Here is a 17,789-nt window from a genome sequence, read left to right on the forward strand (position 1 = left end):
CCACTGCAGGGAACCGAGCTGAACCTGGTGGTCGGTTTTGCCTGGATGCCCCAGTGCCGCTAATACGCCAGCCCAACCCTCTGTCGGTGCAGTAATTGTGGGGAACTCGGGCTTTGGAATCAGGCGGACTTGGATTTTAATCACTTCCTGCTGTGAGCATTGCTCTTTGCGGTCCTTAGTTTGCTCACCTGTGCAATGAGAATGAATGGGTCTTGGAGAGAGGGGTCTTTCAGCCTTAAATGAAAATTTTTTAATACACAGGGCCAGACTCACAAAGAATCTTGTATGAAAAATAATTTTCATTATAATGTACGTCATGGTTTACCCATTTCTTTCAACCTGTCATTCAACAAGCCCACACCTGAGGACAGGTTTTTGAACCACAAACCAGCTGCTCCTGGCTGCAAAGCAACGAAAATAATAAATCCGGGTCCTGTTCTTGGAGAGTGCACAATCCTGTGAGCAGGGAGGGACAGAAAACAAGCGCTCACCAGAAAATGTGGTCCTCCCATTGAAGCAAGATGGGGGTGCACAGAAGAGTCCCACCCCACCCCTCCTCTCCAGGAATTCTTCCTGTGGTGTGGTGATGGAAGTGTGTTTTTAAGCAGAAGGAACAGCAGGTGTCATCTGTACGAGACAAAGTAGGCAAGGTAGGCTTTAGGTACAAGTGAAATGTAGTCAAGTGAAGGACTACGGAAAGAGAAGCTCTACTTCCTGAAAAACTTCTTTTTCAGGAAGAGTTTGGCTGTGGGACATGAGGAACTGGTAGAGGGAGGGGGCTAGAGGCTCCATGACCAGCAGGGAGGGAGATAAGGATCCTTCCCTCTCTGTATCCCAGACCCTATAGGCAACTTCAGGTTAATAATTGCCTGAAATAAGACGAAAATGAGCACAGATCCCCACTGAGGACAGGGGAAGGGCACAGTTTTGACAGTAATCTTTCAAGATGATGAATGTCCTTCCCTGGGGCACACCCTCCCATGACTTCCCTTGTCCCTACCCAACCCTCATGGAGCACAACTGATGAGAGACAGAGACATGAAGCTTTCCCAGATCATCATATGCTTATGTAATCACATTTCCTTCTCCATTTGGACAGGTAAAATATAAAGGATAATAAAATACACTCAGGGAATGAAGGAAGGTCAAAAAGGTGACAGGTGGAAGTCCACCGCTTAGCCTCCTAGGCTCAGTTCGGTCAGGGAAAGCATGAGAAGAAACATTCCCAAATTTGGTGAGTGAGGGAGGAGGGGACAGGGGGAGTCATACTGCCTATGAAGGAATGCATGACTTTGAAAAGGGTTGTGTTGGTGGTGTCTGTAAAAAGATACCTCGGGGAATTTGTTTCCTAGGACTGCCATAGCAAAGTACCACAAACTGGGTGGCTTAAAACAAGAGAAATGTATTTTTCATAGTTCTGGGGGCTGGAAATCTGAAATCAAGATGTGGGCAGGACTATGCTCCTGAAACCTATAGAGGAACAGCCCTTGCCCCTTCCTGGTTCTGGGGGTTTGCCAGCAATCCTTGGCTTGCTGCTGTAGCGCTCTAATCTCTGCATCCCTCGTCACATGGTATTTTTCCCTTGTGTCTTGTTCTGTGCCTCTTCTTATAAGAACACCAGTCATATTGGATCAGGATTCATCTAATGATGTCATCTTAACTTGATTACATCTGTGAAGACCTTAGTTCCAAAAGTTCACATTCACAGGCACTGGGACATTAGGACTTATTTAAATAAGTTTTGTGGGATGTACAATTCAATCCACTGGAGCATTTAAAGATTTCTTCACTGGAGCTGTGGAGGCTGATTAGATACAACCACTTCCATCTGGGAATTCAGGGCCTACTTGTGTGTTTCTCCTGCTGTGGAGTGCAGCAAACCAGAGGTATCAGGCCAGGAAGCCATGGCCTAATTCATTTAGGTCATTGGTTTACAAAGTGTCATCCTGGACCTACAGCATCAACATATCACTTGGAGACTTGTTAGGAATGCAAATTCTTTGCCCTATCCCAAACCTGTTAAATTAGAAACTCTGGGTTAAGGCCCAGGAATATGTAGTTCATTCTCTCTTCCTCTCCCCGCTCCTCCTCCTCTCCCCCTCCCTTTCTCTCTCCCCCCACATAGATAGATATAGATATAGGTACATAGATATATCAAACAGGCCTTTGGCCTTTGACCTGCATCAACTCTTGTGCTCACCCAATGCAATAGATACTGCTGCTAACCCTGCTTTACAGATACAACAGAGACATGAAGTAGAGGAGGGCAATATTAAAAATTAAGGGATGAGAAACAAATACTCCAACAGATCTGGCCAGACCCCTACTCAGGTCTGATATTGTATCCATCCTTATGGTCTCATCCAAGGAAACCTGGATCTATGGGATCCCAAAAGTTTGCATAGGCTATGGGAGGCAAGTCAGGAAAAATGAGTCATGACCCAGAACACTTTGAGGGCCTTGACCAATAGCCCTCCCTGCCGGTCCTTGACCATCCTAGCCTTTGTCACTCTTGTACTCATTGACTGATTCTCACCTCTTTCCCCTGTCCCGTAAACTCCCTGAGGCAGCAGTGAGTCTATAGTCTTCAGAGTTGTATTACCTATGCCTGGCCCAGCACTTGACATCTAATAAATTTTTATAAATGCTCACTGAATGAAAGAATAAATTTCTGAAATTAATTCCACCATATATCCTACACTTTAAAATGTTACTTGGCACCAGACATGGTGGTGCATGCCTGTAATCCCAGCAACTTGAGAGGCAGAGGCAGGAGGAGCACCAAGTTCAAGGCCAGCCTGGGCAACTTAGCAAGACCTGTCGCAAAATAATTAAAAATAAATAAATAAATAAGGGCTGAGTATGTAGCTCAATGATAAAATGTCCCTGGGTTCAATCCCTAGTACTGCAAAATAAAATAAAATAAGTTACTTGACAATTTGTATACAATCTAATTTGATAATCCCACTTCTAGCATTTATCCCAAGGATAAGGAAATCATCAGACAACAAAGATGTATAAATAAGGATGTTTACTGCAGTATTATCTACAATAGTGAAAACTGGAAATAATGCATGTACCAGAGCAATGTGAGAAAATTGTGTCAAGTTTTCCAAGTCTAATCAAGCAAGGGGGGAAAAAAAAACTGGTCACAAAGCTATATATATAGTACTGATTGTTCTGTACATAGCAGGAAAAACCTGGCAGAATGGTTACTAAAGTGGTAACAGTGATGATTCTTGGTTAGTGACATAACTAGTGATTTAAATTGTATGTTTAAGTTGTTTCCTACATTTTTTCCCCTACAACAAATAGCCATCATTACTATAGTCAGGAATGTTTGGACTTTTTTTTTTTTTTTTTTGAGACTGGGTCTTGCTGAATTGCCCATGTTAGCCTCTAACTTGTGATTCTCCTGCCTCAGCTTCCTGAGTAGTTGGGATTACAGGCATGTGCCACCATGTCTATTTGTTTAAAGTTGTACATGTGGCCAAGAAGTGAAGGGGAAGGGGAAAGAGTAGAGGTCCTAGGATCAGAGGATTGCATCCTTGGTCCCGGGAGTCTCATAGATTATCACCTCATCTGACCATCCTACGGGTCTGTTAGTTTCAGTGCCTCACGTGTGCTAGGCAAGTATTCTACCCCTGAACTACAACCCCAGCCCTATCCCATAGATTTTGACAAAATCATAGAATTTGCAGGGAAATGGATGGCACTAGAGCAGATTATGCTTAGTGAAGCTAGCCAATCCCTAAAAAATAAATACCAAATGTCTTCTTTGATATAATGAGAGCAACTATGAACAGAGCAGGGAGGAAGAGCAGGAAGAAAAGATTAACATTAAACAGAGACATGAGATGGGAGGGAAAGGGAGAGAAAAGGGAAATTGCATGGAAATGAAGGGAGACCCTCATTGCTATACAAAATTACATATAAGAGGTTGTGAGGGGAATGGGAAAATAAACAAGGAGAGAAATGAATTACAATAGATGGGGTAGAGAGAGAAGATGGGAGGGGAGGGGAGGGGGATAGTAGGGGATAGGAAAGGTAGCAGAATACAACAATTACTAATAGGGCATTATGTAAAATTGTGGATGTGTAACCGACGTGATTCTGCAATCTGCATTTGGGGTAAAATTGGGGGTTCATAACCCACTTCAATCTAATGTATGAAATATGATATGTCAAGAGCTTTGTAATGTTGTGAACAACCAATAAAAAAAATATATAAAAAAAAAAGATCCCAAAATTCAGAGAAGTGAAGCAGACTTGCCCAGGTCACACAACCAGTGGTGCTAGCTAGGAGTCAATCACAGGTCTCTCTGAATCCACAGTTCAGTCTCCTTGCATCCCTGCATGTACACATACACATATATACTTGGAGTGGAACATGTGCGCGCTTGTGCGTGCACATGTGTGCACATATAATAATGGGTATTAAATTCAATATATACAATTTTAAGTACAGGGAACAAGACTTCTAGCCCGACCCACTGGCCCTACTCATAACAGCAAGGAGGAGGCATGATTCTGCCCATTGTTTCTGCATTGGACACCTGTCATTTCAATGGATGTGCAAAGGGATCCCCATGAAGTGAGCAGGCAGGGACAACCCCCTGATCACCTTGTTTTGTAGAGCAAAACCACTGTCCTCTGAAAGGAATTGAAATCTGGCCAAGATTATTTGATAAGTGAGCCCATTGCTTTTCAAGCTACTCATCATAGTTTCCTCATTCCCTTTCCTCCCCCATAAATAATGAAAACCAAGAGCCACTGATGTCAGTGAGACCAAAGAGTAAACTCTCAAGCAGATAAATCACTTCAGCCTGAAAGACAGCATGTAATTGAGAGTGGAGGCGTCTGTATGGGGGTATAGTTCCCCCCAAATTGACCTGAGTGGGCTGCTGGGGCAACTGGAGCTTTGCCTGATAAGGGCAGATGTCACTGGCTCCTTTCACTTGTCTGAGTTCCCAGCACCCAGGGAAAATTGCTAAAGACAGGCTGCAGAAAGGGAAGAACTGAATCAATTTTTAATGGTTGTTGAGGAGGCAATACACTGTATATACTTTAATTCTTTCAAAAAATATACATTCTGATTGCTTCTAGACCTTTTGGCTAAGAAGAAGTGTAGAGAGTACACATTTGGTACCCTCCCCTGCCCTTTCTAGTCTCTGATCGCCTCTCTGGAAGCACAACATTCTCCCTTGTTTCTCTAATTCCTTTTTGAGAGAACTTGAATATACATGCAAATAAGAAACACATTTGAAATTCACGTCCTCCCCTGTCTGTGATTTTAGACAATGTTGAGTGAACCGTAGGTTTTTATCCTTGCTCTGTCATTTACTGTGAATCCTAGAGCCCATCATTCAACCTCACTGAGCCTTGCTTTTGTCTTCTGTAAAATGGGGCCCAAATGTCCCTAGGGTTGCTGTGTGGATGAAGCTGGATGCAAAACTATATTAAGAATTCAAATTTTATTTTATTTTATTTTATTTTTTCAAATTTTATTTTTAAGCACTATTTAAAAAAAAAAATAAGGAAAAGGCCTGGGTTGCTGTGAGGAAGATGTGGGTCAATGGAGTTTGGGCCATTCCTAGATACCTAGGTGCTGCATCTCCCCTGCAAGAACAGTGGCTGGATCCTCCAGGAGAGAGGCTCCAGGCCTTCCCTGAGGCATGCCTTTGTTTTTTTGATCTGGAGGTGGTGTTTCTGGCTTGGAGACCTGGGGCTTTGGCAATGATATATTCTCTTTCACTTGCTGGTTGTGAACACCCCCTACATCTCTATCATGAGTCCTCTGACCCTACTCTAAGGTCAGATTTATACTGAGAGGGCCTTTCTGCTCTTGAGTCAGTGAAGGATGTCTCTGCAGGACTGGAAAGTCACTGGTGTTGGCCAAGCTAACTAGCTGTCAATTAATCTCCACTATTCTATCTGGGGAACTGGGAGAGGGAAATAGACAGACCCAGAGATACAGGAGAGCTAGGTAGAAGGAATGAGTTTCCTTCCCAAGGTCAATCAAGAACAGGACCTTAAATAGTGTCCCCTGGTCAGGTCTGATCAGCAGACATTCCACAAATGGCTCTTCAGCTCCTGTTGGGTAGAGGGCCCTGGGTGGGATCATTTGTCTTGTCCTTCCATCCATCCATCTGTTTATCTTCCCAAAACTGCCTGCTGAGGCCTAGCCAGAGACAAGCCCTATCCTTGGCACAAGGCCACATGCTAAGATGAATCAGATTGGGCCGGCTGGAGCTGGTGGGTGGAAGACAGAGGACATACCAGGAGGAGGGCACAGCAAAGCAAGGTCCAGGGCTCGTGGGTGGGGAAATGTTTGGGCAAACCAGACACTGAAATTGAGTGCAGGGTAGAAGGCAGGTGTGCTGAGGGGCATGGGGAGGCAAGGAGAGGAGACACAAACAGCAGGCTGTGGAGGGACAGGCAAAGGGTCCCTGAAGGAAGAAGGAAGCAGCAGAGAGAATGAAAAGGAGGGTGGGAGGCAGGGCCTCAGACTTGATTAGTGGGGGAAGCTAGTTAAGGTGAGTCTGTCTGACCCCATGCCCATTGCTGATGCCATTCTGCCCCACTCCCAATTTAGTGCTCTGGTTTCACCTGGGTGTGAATTGACCATCCTGTACCCCCATCTACCCCAGAGCTCCTGGACCCTCACTGGCCCCCAGTGCCAAGGGGGAAGTGGTAAAGCCCACCACATCCAAAGTGAGACAAACTGGGAATAAATCCTTCATTCCCTGATCAGACGACCTTGGGCAAATTACTTAACCTCTCTTGACCTCAGTCTCCTGCTCTGTCATATAGAGTCACTGTAAGCCCTCCACCATTATAGCGTTACTGGAAGGGTTATATCACAGGAAGGACCCAAAGCTTGGCTTAGCAACTGCCAGGGCATCTGACCAACAGGGAAAGTTCCAGATCTGGACCCTTGGTGGTCAGCGCAGTTTGCATTTCGAAGAGGGACTTTTCACCCCCAGAAGACTCAAAGCCCAGAGTCCAGTTCTTCATTGGTGGCATTTACAGCTCAGGGAAAAGCCTGGGTTGGGGATGCAAAGTAGAGAAGTCCCTCTGCGTGGGTGGTTTCTCCTGTCCCAGAGTCCATACACGTGCTGGGGGAAAAGAAGGAGACTTGTCAGGTCTGGGAGTGAAGATAGGAGGATAGGTTTACCCCCATCCCCCCAACCCCCTATACACCTCCCATCTCGATTGGGGACTTAAAGGCCTGCGGGCGGGCGGGGGCAGAGCAGGGCCGGCCTCTCTCGCCCGGCTGGGGGGTGGGGGGCGGGTCCCCGGGGAACTGCTCCTCCCGCCCGCCGCCGCTTTAAGAGGCTGCTCCGCGGCAGCGATCGGGGCTGGAGCCGCAGCCCGACCAAGCAAGCGGACCAAGCCGAGCCGGCAGGTGCACGGCTGCGGGGACAGCAGCGGCATGACCGGCCACCACGGCTGGGGCTACGGCCAGGACGACGGTAGGCGCAGACCCCTGCTAGCCCTGACCCAGCTGGACTCGCCCCAGACCTGCGCGCCCAGCTGGGTTTCCCGAGCGCGCAACTCCCATGCTCCTAAATCGACCTGGACCCCTCTCCTGTCCAGCCCCCAGAACCTGGCCCCCTTACCGGGCCCCAGCCCTGGTTCCCCTGCAGGCAGTGCAAAGTCCGCGCTGAGCCGGGAGGTCCCCCGCCACCAGCCAGGGATCCAGTGGTGGCACGCGTCCTGCCGCCACCTCCGCGCCGCCCCTGACTGCCGCGCGCTCCTGGGACTCGGCTGGGCACTCATCGACTCGCCCCAGGCGTGCGCCGCGCGTGGAGATGGCCCAGGGCAGCGGCTGGGGGCGGTCGCGGCGGAGCGCTGTGCGCGGGTGTCTGTACGGGGTGCGCGCACGGCGTGTGTGCGGGGACCTCCGGGAAACTGGGCTCCACGAAGGCAAGGGCGCCGTGTCCCCGGGAAAGAGTTTCCCGGTGGAAGCGTCCAAGCTGCTGTGGCCACTGGTAAGTGATGGAAAGGGGCACTTAGGGTGCTCATGCATGTGTAGAGTGTCCACACTGAGCAGGGTGTCTGAGCACGTCCGGTGTGAGGTGGGAGCTGGCCGACACCAGCTTCCTGGTCTATTGGGAAAATAGATGTACCCTGCCACAGTTGCTATAGGATGCAGAAAAGGAGAAAGACGCAGAAGATGAGCCAGACGGCTTTTGTGTGGGTCTGGGACACGACAATTCCCTTTTAGGCTACTTCTTAGCAAGCAGGGAGGGAGGTGTGGAGTAAGGGCTTCCTCATTTCCCTAAGATGAGCGATGTACCCCCAAGATCCAGGCTGTCGGTAGGGGAACCCAAGTAGGGCAGATGGAGGTTGGAAGGGGCACCCAACTCTCCAGCTCCATTATGAGGGTGGGTAGGGGTCCCTGGCCACAGTCTTTGGGGCCATGAAGTTACAGTGGATCAGAGGGAATCAGGGAGGTGCTTCAGAGTCTCTGGTCCCCTCAAACCCCCAAGGACAAAGGAGCATATTTTGGAAGTGGAACCCTAGATCTGGACATGCAGGAATTGGACAGAGACATTAAAAAACAAACAAACAAACAAACAAAAAGCAACTGAGACTAGCAAATATGGAGGAAAAGGCAGAAAAGGGGCAGATTGACAGCACACATTGGAGACTGTCTTCCTCCAGCAGTTAGCTCTTGGGTGCTTCTACCAGAGTCTGAGTCCCCTGACATTAGCCTTTCCTGTTAATCCTGCCCACCAGCTCTGAGCATCCAGGGTCCTGAATGGCCTGTCCCATGGCCCTGCTACCCACAGGCAGCTGCCCTTCACCCAACTAGACATGGGTTGTTCTGTCTAGGGGCAATGAAGAAGCAAAGGACAGAGGACAGTGGTGCGGGCATGCGGCAGCACTCTCAAGGGCTTCAAAAATAACCCAGTGGGGCCGGGCCATGATTTGGAGTTCTGAGTCATCCATTGGGGACACAGCTCTGTCGGCACCTGCTGCTGTTTTCTCAGGAAAACTTAAGAAGCCAAAAAGGGGGAGAAGCACCAGCCGGCAGTGGCTCTAAAAATAGGCTGCATCTCAGGATGTTCCCCAGGGAGATGCTGAGCCTCTCGGCTGCAGATGGAGCCTCTGGGAGGCAGGTGGTGGGCGCCTGTGGGTGTGCATGCAGGTGTATGTATGAGTGCATGTGTGTGCATGGGCATGTGTTTTGCTGTGGTCCTCTTGTGCGAACTTGGCTTTCCAACAGGAGGTGTTTGTGTGTGAGGGTGCATAGATGTGTGTCAAATGTAGTCAGTAGGGCTGTGTGTGTGTTTGAGCACATGCGTTGTTCTGAGCTTGTCCTGGTGACCCAGGTACACATGTGTGCACACATGAAGATCTCAGTGGACCTCTGGGCATGTGCCTGGAGAGGGAAACCAGAGATGGTACAGGTACATACCTTGTGTTTATAGTGTGTGTGTGTGTGTGTGTGTGTGTGAACATGCATGCATGGCCCTTGTTCCTCTCGTCTGTGACATGGGCATCATGCTAGTTTCTACTTCACAAGATGGTTGTGAGGAGCAAATACATGTCACAGAGCCAAAGTCAGGTTGATGTGAGTTTTTGTTATCAGTATCACAAACATCAAGTTTGCACTAAGTTACTCAGGATGCAGGAAGACGTTAAATACTTGTTAAGATTAGAGACTTCAGATGCTTGGGGCCTCCTTGAGTGTGTGTTGGGGACTGGAGGTTATGAGATGCACTACCTGGAACCACCTCTGAGTCTGTAGCTGCACGATGTTCCCTTTCATTCACTTCCTCTCTGGGCCTCCTAGCATGCTGGGAGGGGAGTTTTAGTGAAGCCATTTCCCAGACAAGGAAATGAAGGCTGAAGGGGAATTGGCAGAGTGGGAAAGCAGAGGCTCACTGAATGGATGCCTGGGAATCGACCCCCAGGACTTACTTCAGCCTGCAGCTCAGAGATCCTGGCTATCCTGAGTCCTTGCCACATCCCTGCCTGCAGGCCCCTTGAATTGGCACAAGCTGTATCCCATTGCCCAGGGAGACCGACAGTCACCCATCAACATCATATCCAGCCAGGCTGTGTACTCACCCAGCCTGCAGCCACTGGAGCTTTCCTATGAGGTCTGCACATCCCTCAGCATCACCAACAATGGCCATTCTGTCCAGGTAGACTTCAATGACAGCGATGATCGAACAGGTAAGTGGCCCCTGCCAAAACTTAGAACCTGTCCCTGCTAGGACTTAACCCTATTGGGCTAGCTCATTTGTTCCTCTCAAGAGTCCACTTTTCAGATGGGCGAACAGAAGCTCAATGAGCTGGGGAGCGCCAGAACAAGCTGGTTCTGCTCCCCAAAGTCTTTCTCTCCAACTCACTAAAGGTCTCAACTCCCTTGGGCCACAGATAGGCCCATAGGAACTCACAGAAGCTCCTTCTTAGATCTCTTTGCCCTGGGATTAGAGTCCAGGTCCTTTCGTGATAAATTCCTAGGCAGAGGCTTTAGGAGTACTCTTCAGTGAAGAGATTTTGTCCTTATGACTAGGTTTGTGGGATAGGAAGTTGGGTGAGGAGAATTTCTTAGAATTTCTTAGGAAGTGTCCAGTTCTTTGAACCCTCACCCCCCACTTCTTACCCTTCCACACACATATTGAAATAGAAAAACAAAAGAGTCACGCTGGGAGGCTGAGACAGAAGGATCACAAGTTCAAGACCAGCCTGGACAACTTAGAGAGACCCTGTCTCAAAATAAAAAATGAAATAAGAAAAGGACTAGGGATGTCGCTCAGTGGTAGAGTGCCTGTGGTTTCAATCCCCACAAAAGAAAAAGAAAAGAAATTCAAAAGGCACAAAAGAAGAGAAAAGCCAGAATTTTCATGAGACGATTGATCTAAATTGCTTAATCCTGAGTTCCTGGTAGGCTAGGGAAAAGGGAAAGAGAGTGGGTATAGTTCTTGTTGTGTAAGGGAGGAAGTCAAGCAATCCTCAGGAGAGAGAGAGGAAAAGCATTTCCTTGCACTGAGCTCCAAGAAAGGAAAAAACTCTTGAAAAACTTTAGGAAGAGGACACGCGGGGCTAGATGACAGAATACCCAGACCTGAAGAGGCAGTGAGCCAGGGGGGTTTTGCCACTCACCTAGCACAGTTCACTCTGGAGGTCAAATGGGTTGGTGCCAACAGAATACTGAGGAGGGAGGAAGGAGGGTGGGCAGGGAGAGAGGTTAGAGAAGGAGGGTTAGAGATACTTAGGGGTCCCAGGTGAAGCAAACTCAAAGAGGTGGACGCTCACAGACCTATCTGGAAGCTCGGCCTGCAAGCCCTGTTCCTTCCACCTCTGGGAATAGGGTGGCCTTCCTGCCTCCCATCCCCAGACTCCCTTTCTCAACTTTCATCTTCGCCCTGGACAGGCCGTGTTTCTCAAGTAAGGCAGGTTGGGCAGCAAGAAGGGGCCTCTGGACTGTCCTGTACTCCTTGAGGGGCCCCCATGTGGACAAGGACCTGCCCTGATCACTCAATGTGGAAGGGCCTTAGGGGAACTCTGAGCCTGGGGCCGTCACCTGATCTAGGGGCTCACATTCAGGCCTGGCTGGGGCCCCCTCCGCTGCCAGATCCCTTTCAGCTAGAAATTCTATCAGTCCCCAGGAGGCCTTGTGCATGGCCCCAGCTCACCGACCATCAAGGTGAGAAAGTCACAAGCTCAGAACAAGTGGGACCCTCCAGAGAGGTCATTTGTGCTGCAGATGACACTGAGGGCATTAGAGCCTGTCAAATAGAAGGGTAAGGACTCTCGGGAGCTGGCTTCCTGCTCTGGGGCAATACCAAGTTCTGGGGGGCTCAAGGTGGCAGGGAGGCAGTATGGCCTGGTGATCAGGGGATTGGGTCAGAATTCAAGAAATACGGGTTTATACCATATACCTCAGTGCCTTGCTATGTAACCATGGGCAAATGCCTTGCCCTCTCTGTGCCTCAGTTTCCTCCTTTATAAAATAGGAATAATAATATGTTCTGGCCCTTGTGGGTTACTATGAGGACTAAACAAACGAATCCTTCCAAGCCAGCCTAGGTCAGGAGCCAGACCGGGGAGGTCTACTGTTAGTGCCAAGGCGGGCCTGGAGGCAGGGGCCCAGCTTCCACAGGAAGTCAGAAGGAGTGAAGAGAATGGCCCCAAGGAGGGGGCAGTACTCTGTCAGTCCCAAACTGCAGGCTGTCAGGATTTCTGCCCTGACCCAGATTATGGGCTGTGATGGTCGGTGGAGACTCACCCCAGCCTGGCCAGTCCAGTGGACTCTCCACATGAAACACATATCCCCTTCCTGGGCTGCTGCTCTGGACCTGGCACCGCCACCATGGGGCAGTGTGGGTCCCACCATGCCCACTGCCACAAACCCCACTTCTACCCACAGTGGTGACTGGGGGCCCCCTGGAAGGGCCCTACCGCCTCAGGCAGTTCCACTTCCACTGGGGAAAGAAGCATGATGCGGGCTCAGAGCACACTGTGGACGGCAAGTCGTTCCCCAGCGAGGTGAGGGCCCTCTGTATCCCTCTGCTGCCTGGGGAAGGGATAGGGACGCCATAGTCAGCAGCTTGAGCATTTCTGGGTAGAGCTCTGGAGAGGGTGAGGGGAACACCAGGGGACTTTAAGGTGAGATGCCTTCTACCGGCCCCCAGCACAGTGTCTCCCTCTGAGCTCTGCCCACTGCTGTCCTGGTCTGCACATTGGTTTTCTGAAGGTCCTGCCCAGTCCCACCACACCCTGCTGAAAACCCTTCAGAAGCTGAACCTGTCATTCATGGCCCTGCACGGACTCACCAGGCTTGGCTTCATCTTCCCCTGCCCTCTTCCCCCATTAGGCTGCATGTGATGAATGCATACACCTGTCCACACCTGGTTCCCTATTGCTCCTCATACTCCTGGTCCCTTTGCCTGGAATGCTTTTCCCAAGGCTCTCATCTGATAACCCTCTACTTCTTTGAACTCGCTTCAGGGGCCACCTCCAAATGTCACTAGGGATGGCCATCATTCATTTCATAGCTAGTTCACTGGAAGGCAGAACCCGAGTCAGATTCCTTTTGGGTCTCCCGGGGCTTGGGGAAGGGTTGGGCCCAAACATGGGTAGATGCTTACTGGGAACTTCTGGGGCTCCCCTGCACTTCAGGACCCCAAGCCTAGAAAGTTTGATAGCCTTCCCCGTAGAGGGGCAGAAGTCAGGTAGGAGTGAAGGAAGCCTGGCTCAGAGTTCCGTTGTCCCCAAGGTGCTAAGCCCTGGCCTGGCCTGGCCTGTTCTTGCTCCTCCAGCTACATCTAGTTCACTGGAATGCCAAGAAGTATAGTACCTTTGGGGAGGCAGCCTCAGCACCCGATGGCCTGGCTGTGGTCAGTGTCTTCCTGGAGGTGAGTGGTGGGTCCCTGGGACCAGGAAGAGTAAGGGAGGCCTGGCATGCCTCTATCTCTGGAATGCAGGGGTGTTGGGCTCACACCACTTTCTCCCTAACAGACGGGGGATGAGCACCCTAGCATGAATCGTCTGACGGATGCCCTCTACATGGTTCGGTTTAAGGTGAGACCAGGGCTCCCTGTCCCTGATCCTGAGCAGCTTAGTAAGAAGAGAAGAAGCAGCTGGCTCATGAGTGGGCCCATTCAGCCCTCTATTCTGGCAGCAAACTCTGGCTGAGACCAAGGGCAAAGGACAGTACCTTCAAGGCCCTCTCCTGATTCCTCTTCACTAGGGTCCACTGCCCCATTGGTGCCTGCCAGGCAACCCAGGAGTGAGTAGGATTTGTGAGTTGCTGGTCACAATAAATGGTAGTCTGACAAACAGTGCCACCGAGGAAAGCTGAAGGCAAGGGAGTAAACACGGTGACCAGGAGCCCAGGAACCACAACCTTTACATACAAGCAAACGGGTGCTGAGGGCCCAGCCCTGCCGGGGAGGTGGCCTCTGGGGTCATAGACATTTGCCCATAATTTGCATCAGTGAGCCAAGAAGAAGCCTGAATCCCGATGATAGAAGTGGGTGGGGAAGCTGCTGGGTTGATCTTGGTGGGAAGTCTGTGCTGACTTCCAGGTCTGTCCCCCATACCCTGCTCACCAGGGCACCAAGGCCCAGTTTAGCTGCTTCAACCCCAAGTGCCTCCTACCTACCAGCCGGCACTACTGGACCTACCCAGGCTCCCTGACCACACCCCCCCTCAGTGAGAGTGTCATCTGGATTGTACTCCGAGAGCCCATCAGCATCTCTGAGAGGCAGGTGAGTCCTCCCAGAGCCCCAGGTTAAGGGGGCACTCAGGGCCCAGCCAAAGCAGGGTGCCCCCCACCATATTGCTAGTAAAGTTTGGATTCTTGGTTGGGGGTTAGCTTGATTGTTAGTCTTTAGGACCTAGACATGTACTGGGGGAGGGGGAGACACCTGGATCCTGGGACCACCTCTACTGTGTTGGAATTGGACTGCTGCATTTGTTGATACACCTTAGCTGGACAGGATTGGGACTTGAACTAAGTGGAGTTCAAAGGCCCTTTAGGAGTAAGTATCTGGGTCTGGGTCTCAAAGAGGAGATGGACCAGTTGAAGAGGATATGCCAGCTGCTGGGTCTGGGACCATCCCCATTTTAACCCTTCTGCCTCTTCAAGATGGAGAAGTTCCGGAGCCTACTTTTCACCTCAGAGGATGATGAGAGGATCCACATGGTGAACAACTTCCGGCCACCACAACCACTGAAGGGCCGCGTGGTCAAAGCCTCCTTCCGGGCCTGAGCTGCCCACCTGCCCAGCTGACCACAAGGGCACCATCTTCCCAAGGGCTTCCATGTCAGCAGACACCAAACCATCTGAGGCTCCCTGCCTGGGGGTGCTGTGGACCCCCTTTCAGCCGGCTTGCTCCTTGACCACTCTGGAGGGTTTTTGATGGGACCCTGGAGTTGAGGGCACCCTGCAGCTGCCCTGGGGACTAGAAGAACAGGCGCTGAGCAGGGTCCAAGTCTGGGGCCGCCTCTGCTCTCCAAGACCCAAAGGCCCCTGGGAACCTCCTCTTGTCTTCCCCACTGGCAGTGGCAGCAGCCCCACTCTGAGCTTACACTGTGATGGACAAGACCGAGCTCCCTGGGGCAGGCAGCTGGCACTGCCAGAAAGACTCAAGCAATAATTAGAGGTGGGCAGAGCTGCCCTCTCGGCATTACCTCGACTGCAGGCCTCCACCAGGAACACACCTCACTGCCAGGCCATTTAATCAGCACCCAGCCTGCTGGAGGTGATATGGCCTTCTCCCTCCAGCCATCTGCTGCCACGGGCAGGCCCTGGCTATAGCTTATACACTATCTATCTCCCCTTGTCCCCACCCAGCCATCAAAGCCCCCTACATGATAACCCATGGATGTATTAATTAATAAACTCATTTATCCATGCAGGAACACAACTGAGTGCCTATGCTATGTCAAGTACTGTTCTAGGCTTTAGGGAGTCGGTGGTGGTTAGTGGGGCACATTTGGGAGGGACTTGTAATGGGCAGAGGGAGATTATAACAAGGGCAGGACAGAGGTGATGGGAACAGAAGAAAAGGATAGTCTACCTTGTTTTGTGAGAAAATGAAATTCCAGCCAGTACTCCAAGACAGAGGGAAGAGAATGCCATGCTGAGGTAGAGGGAAGAGGTGAGAACCAAGAATGGCTGGGGGACTGAAAAGGGTCAGTGGGACTAGAGCCCTGGGGAAGGGCCTGGGCCTTTCTTTCTCCCTAAGCTAGTGGGGAGCCACGGGGTTGGCAGTAGAGGAGGGGCAGGGCCACGTGTGCATATGGGGAAGATCCCTGTGGAACATGGCAGCAGGGAGGAAGTGGGGCCCGGTGGGTGGTCAGGAGTAAAAGGACAGGGTAACGGAGGAGGGGAAGAGGGAACTAGGTGAGATTTAAAGGTGCATCTCAAAGGCAGCATTTGGCTGTGTGTGAGGGAGAATTGTCCAGAGGAAGTGGGAGGACCCCCCTCACGGACTGGGAACCCTGGGAGGAGCTGATCAGTTGGACATATAGTATTGATGGGGCCCTGGAAGAAAACCATTGAGGCACAAACTCTAGGCCCCAACCTTTCATTTGCACAAATCTTTAGTGAGTGCTGTCTTAAATTTCCACCCTAAGTACCTTGCTGGCCTCCACCTAGCCCCATCCTAAGTCCAGAGAGCTCAGGGAGGCAAGCTCACAACTGGGTTTAGAGACCCAGTGAGCACTTGACCCAGATGAGACGGGGGGGGGGGGGGGGCAGGAGGCAGACAGTGAGGGGGCTGAGACAGGGAATGAGAAGCCAGGAGAGCACATGTGCAAGTTTAGTTGTGAAGGGAAAGAAAGGGACAGCTGAGCAGCTGTGAGGAGACGGGCAGGGGCACGACCAAACCCCTTGGGAAGAAGTGCTAGCTTCATGACTGAGAGGGGCTGGTGAGGCATGCTGACTGTCGATGCCTATAGCTTTTGTCATTGTCACTAAACCAGAAGTCCACTCCCAGGCCACAGGGTACTTCTGGATCTTCTAGTTTTGAATTCAGGGAGGCAGGGAAGGGCAAGTCTTGCTCTGCTGGTCCCCCCTCCCATTCCCATGCTCAGGACAAACCTGTCCCCAGAATACGTGAAGGTGGGGGGACAGGAGAGACAGGATATCTCAGCAAAATCTGCCCTAGTGCAGGACCAGACAACTTTGCCTCTGCACGCCCACTGGCTTGACTTAGGGGCTATCTTCTCCTCTGAGTTTCAGGAGGGGTGAGAAGGTGGGGGAGCTGTCTAGAGGATAGTGTTTGCTCAGCTTGGGGGCAGATGGCTTTGGTAGCAGGGAAGTGTACTAGCAATGTGAACTGTTAGGGCCCTGTGAAGGGCCTGCGTAAGATATCCAGCTCTCTCCCTAAGACCCAGGAACTGTCATTAATCCCATTTTACAGATGGGATAATTAGGTTCCGGGAGGTTAAGTAGGTAAGTGGCAGAGCTAGAGTTGAATGGGATCTGTCTGGGAACTTTCTTGCTATATGCCAGAGCAGCTGGGCCCAAGGAAAGGAGGGATAGCATAATGTGGCCGCTCAGAGGTGGCATAATAGCTTCAATGCTGCTGGATGTACCAGGGACATTGTCCAGCCCCTCCCAGGGATGGTAGCACCACAGGTCTGGCACTGAGGAGCACTTGGAAAATGGGAGCTGGTTTTATAATAATTATCCCAAGTCTGCCAAGAATTTTCACTCCCCCAAATCCTTTCCCTTAATACATTTTTAAAATTTAAAACTATTTTAAAACCCAAAGTGGCCTCCTTATGTTATAATCACAACCCAGGGTTTGACTCTATTATATCCAAATGGAATGTCCCAGCTGGATGTCAAATGCCTCCAGCAAACCTGGCCTCAAGGGACCCAAGCCTGTGTTCTGAATCCTCATTCAGGACAAGGTCTTCTGGAAGTGATGCTGGATACATCTGAGGCATCCAAGGCAAGATGGGCTCTTCTTGCTCCCAAGACCCCAAAGAGGCCCCAGCCTGGACAGCCAAGAGGGCTTTTAGAGAGACCCAGGCTAGCAACCACAGCATGCTGAGTCTTCCCAGGTTAGGGGCACAGGCTCTCCTCCAAAGCACCTCTTGGGGGAACCAGGCTCTCCTTTCTATGGGGTGGGGCTCAGGAGATGGGTGACTATGAAGACCCAATCCCCCTGGAGCTCCTGCAGAGGATTTGCTCCCAATCTCATGATTACCATGATAGCTGCTGCTGCTGCTGCTGCTGCAGAGGCCCAGAATTCTCTGCAGCCCGAGAGCTGGCTGTGGACATTCACCTCTAGGATGCTATCTGGGGA

General features: G+C 50.8%; 1 protein-coding gene across 1 annotated transcript; it reads left to right on the forward strand.

Annotated features, from left to right (window-relative positions):
• Nucleotides 1-7,283: 7,283 nt before the first annotated feature.
• On the forward strand, nucleotides 7,284-15,258 carry CA7 (carbonic anhydrase 7). The gene is made up of 7 exons (XM_081275655.1): nucleotides 7,284-7,475; nucleotides 9,994-10,191; nucleotides 12,392-12,510; nucleotides 13,284-13,379; nucleotides 13,483-13,545; nucleotides 14,079-14,234; nucleotides 14,615-15,258. The coding sequence occupies exons 1-7, from the start codon at nucleotides 7,436-7,438 to the stop codon at nucleotides 14,735-14,737; spliced, it is 795 nt and encodes a 264-aa protein (XP_081131781.1). The 5' UTR covers nucleotides 7,284-7,435; the 3' UTR covers nucleotides 14,738-15,258.
• The last annotated feature ends 2,531 nt before the right edge of the window (nucleotides 15,259-17,789 follow it).

The sequence above is a fragment of the Spermophilus citellus genome (genome assembly GCF_964194105.1).
Source record: "Spermophilus citellus genome assembly, chromosome: 18".
Taxonomy (NCBI): Eukaryota; Metazoa; Chordata; class Mammalia; order Rodentia; family Sciuridae; genus Spermophilus; species Spermophilus citellus.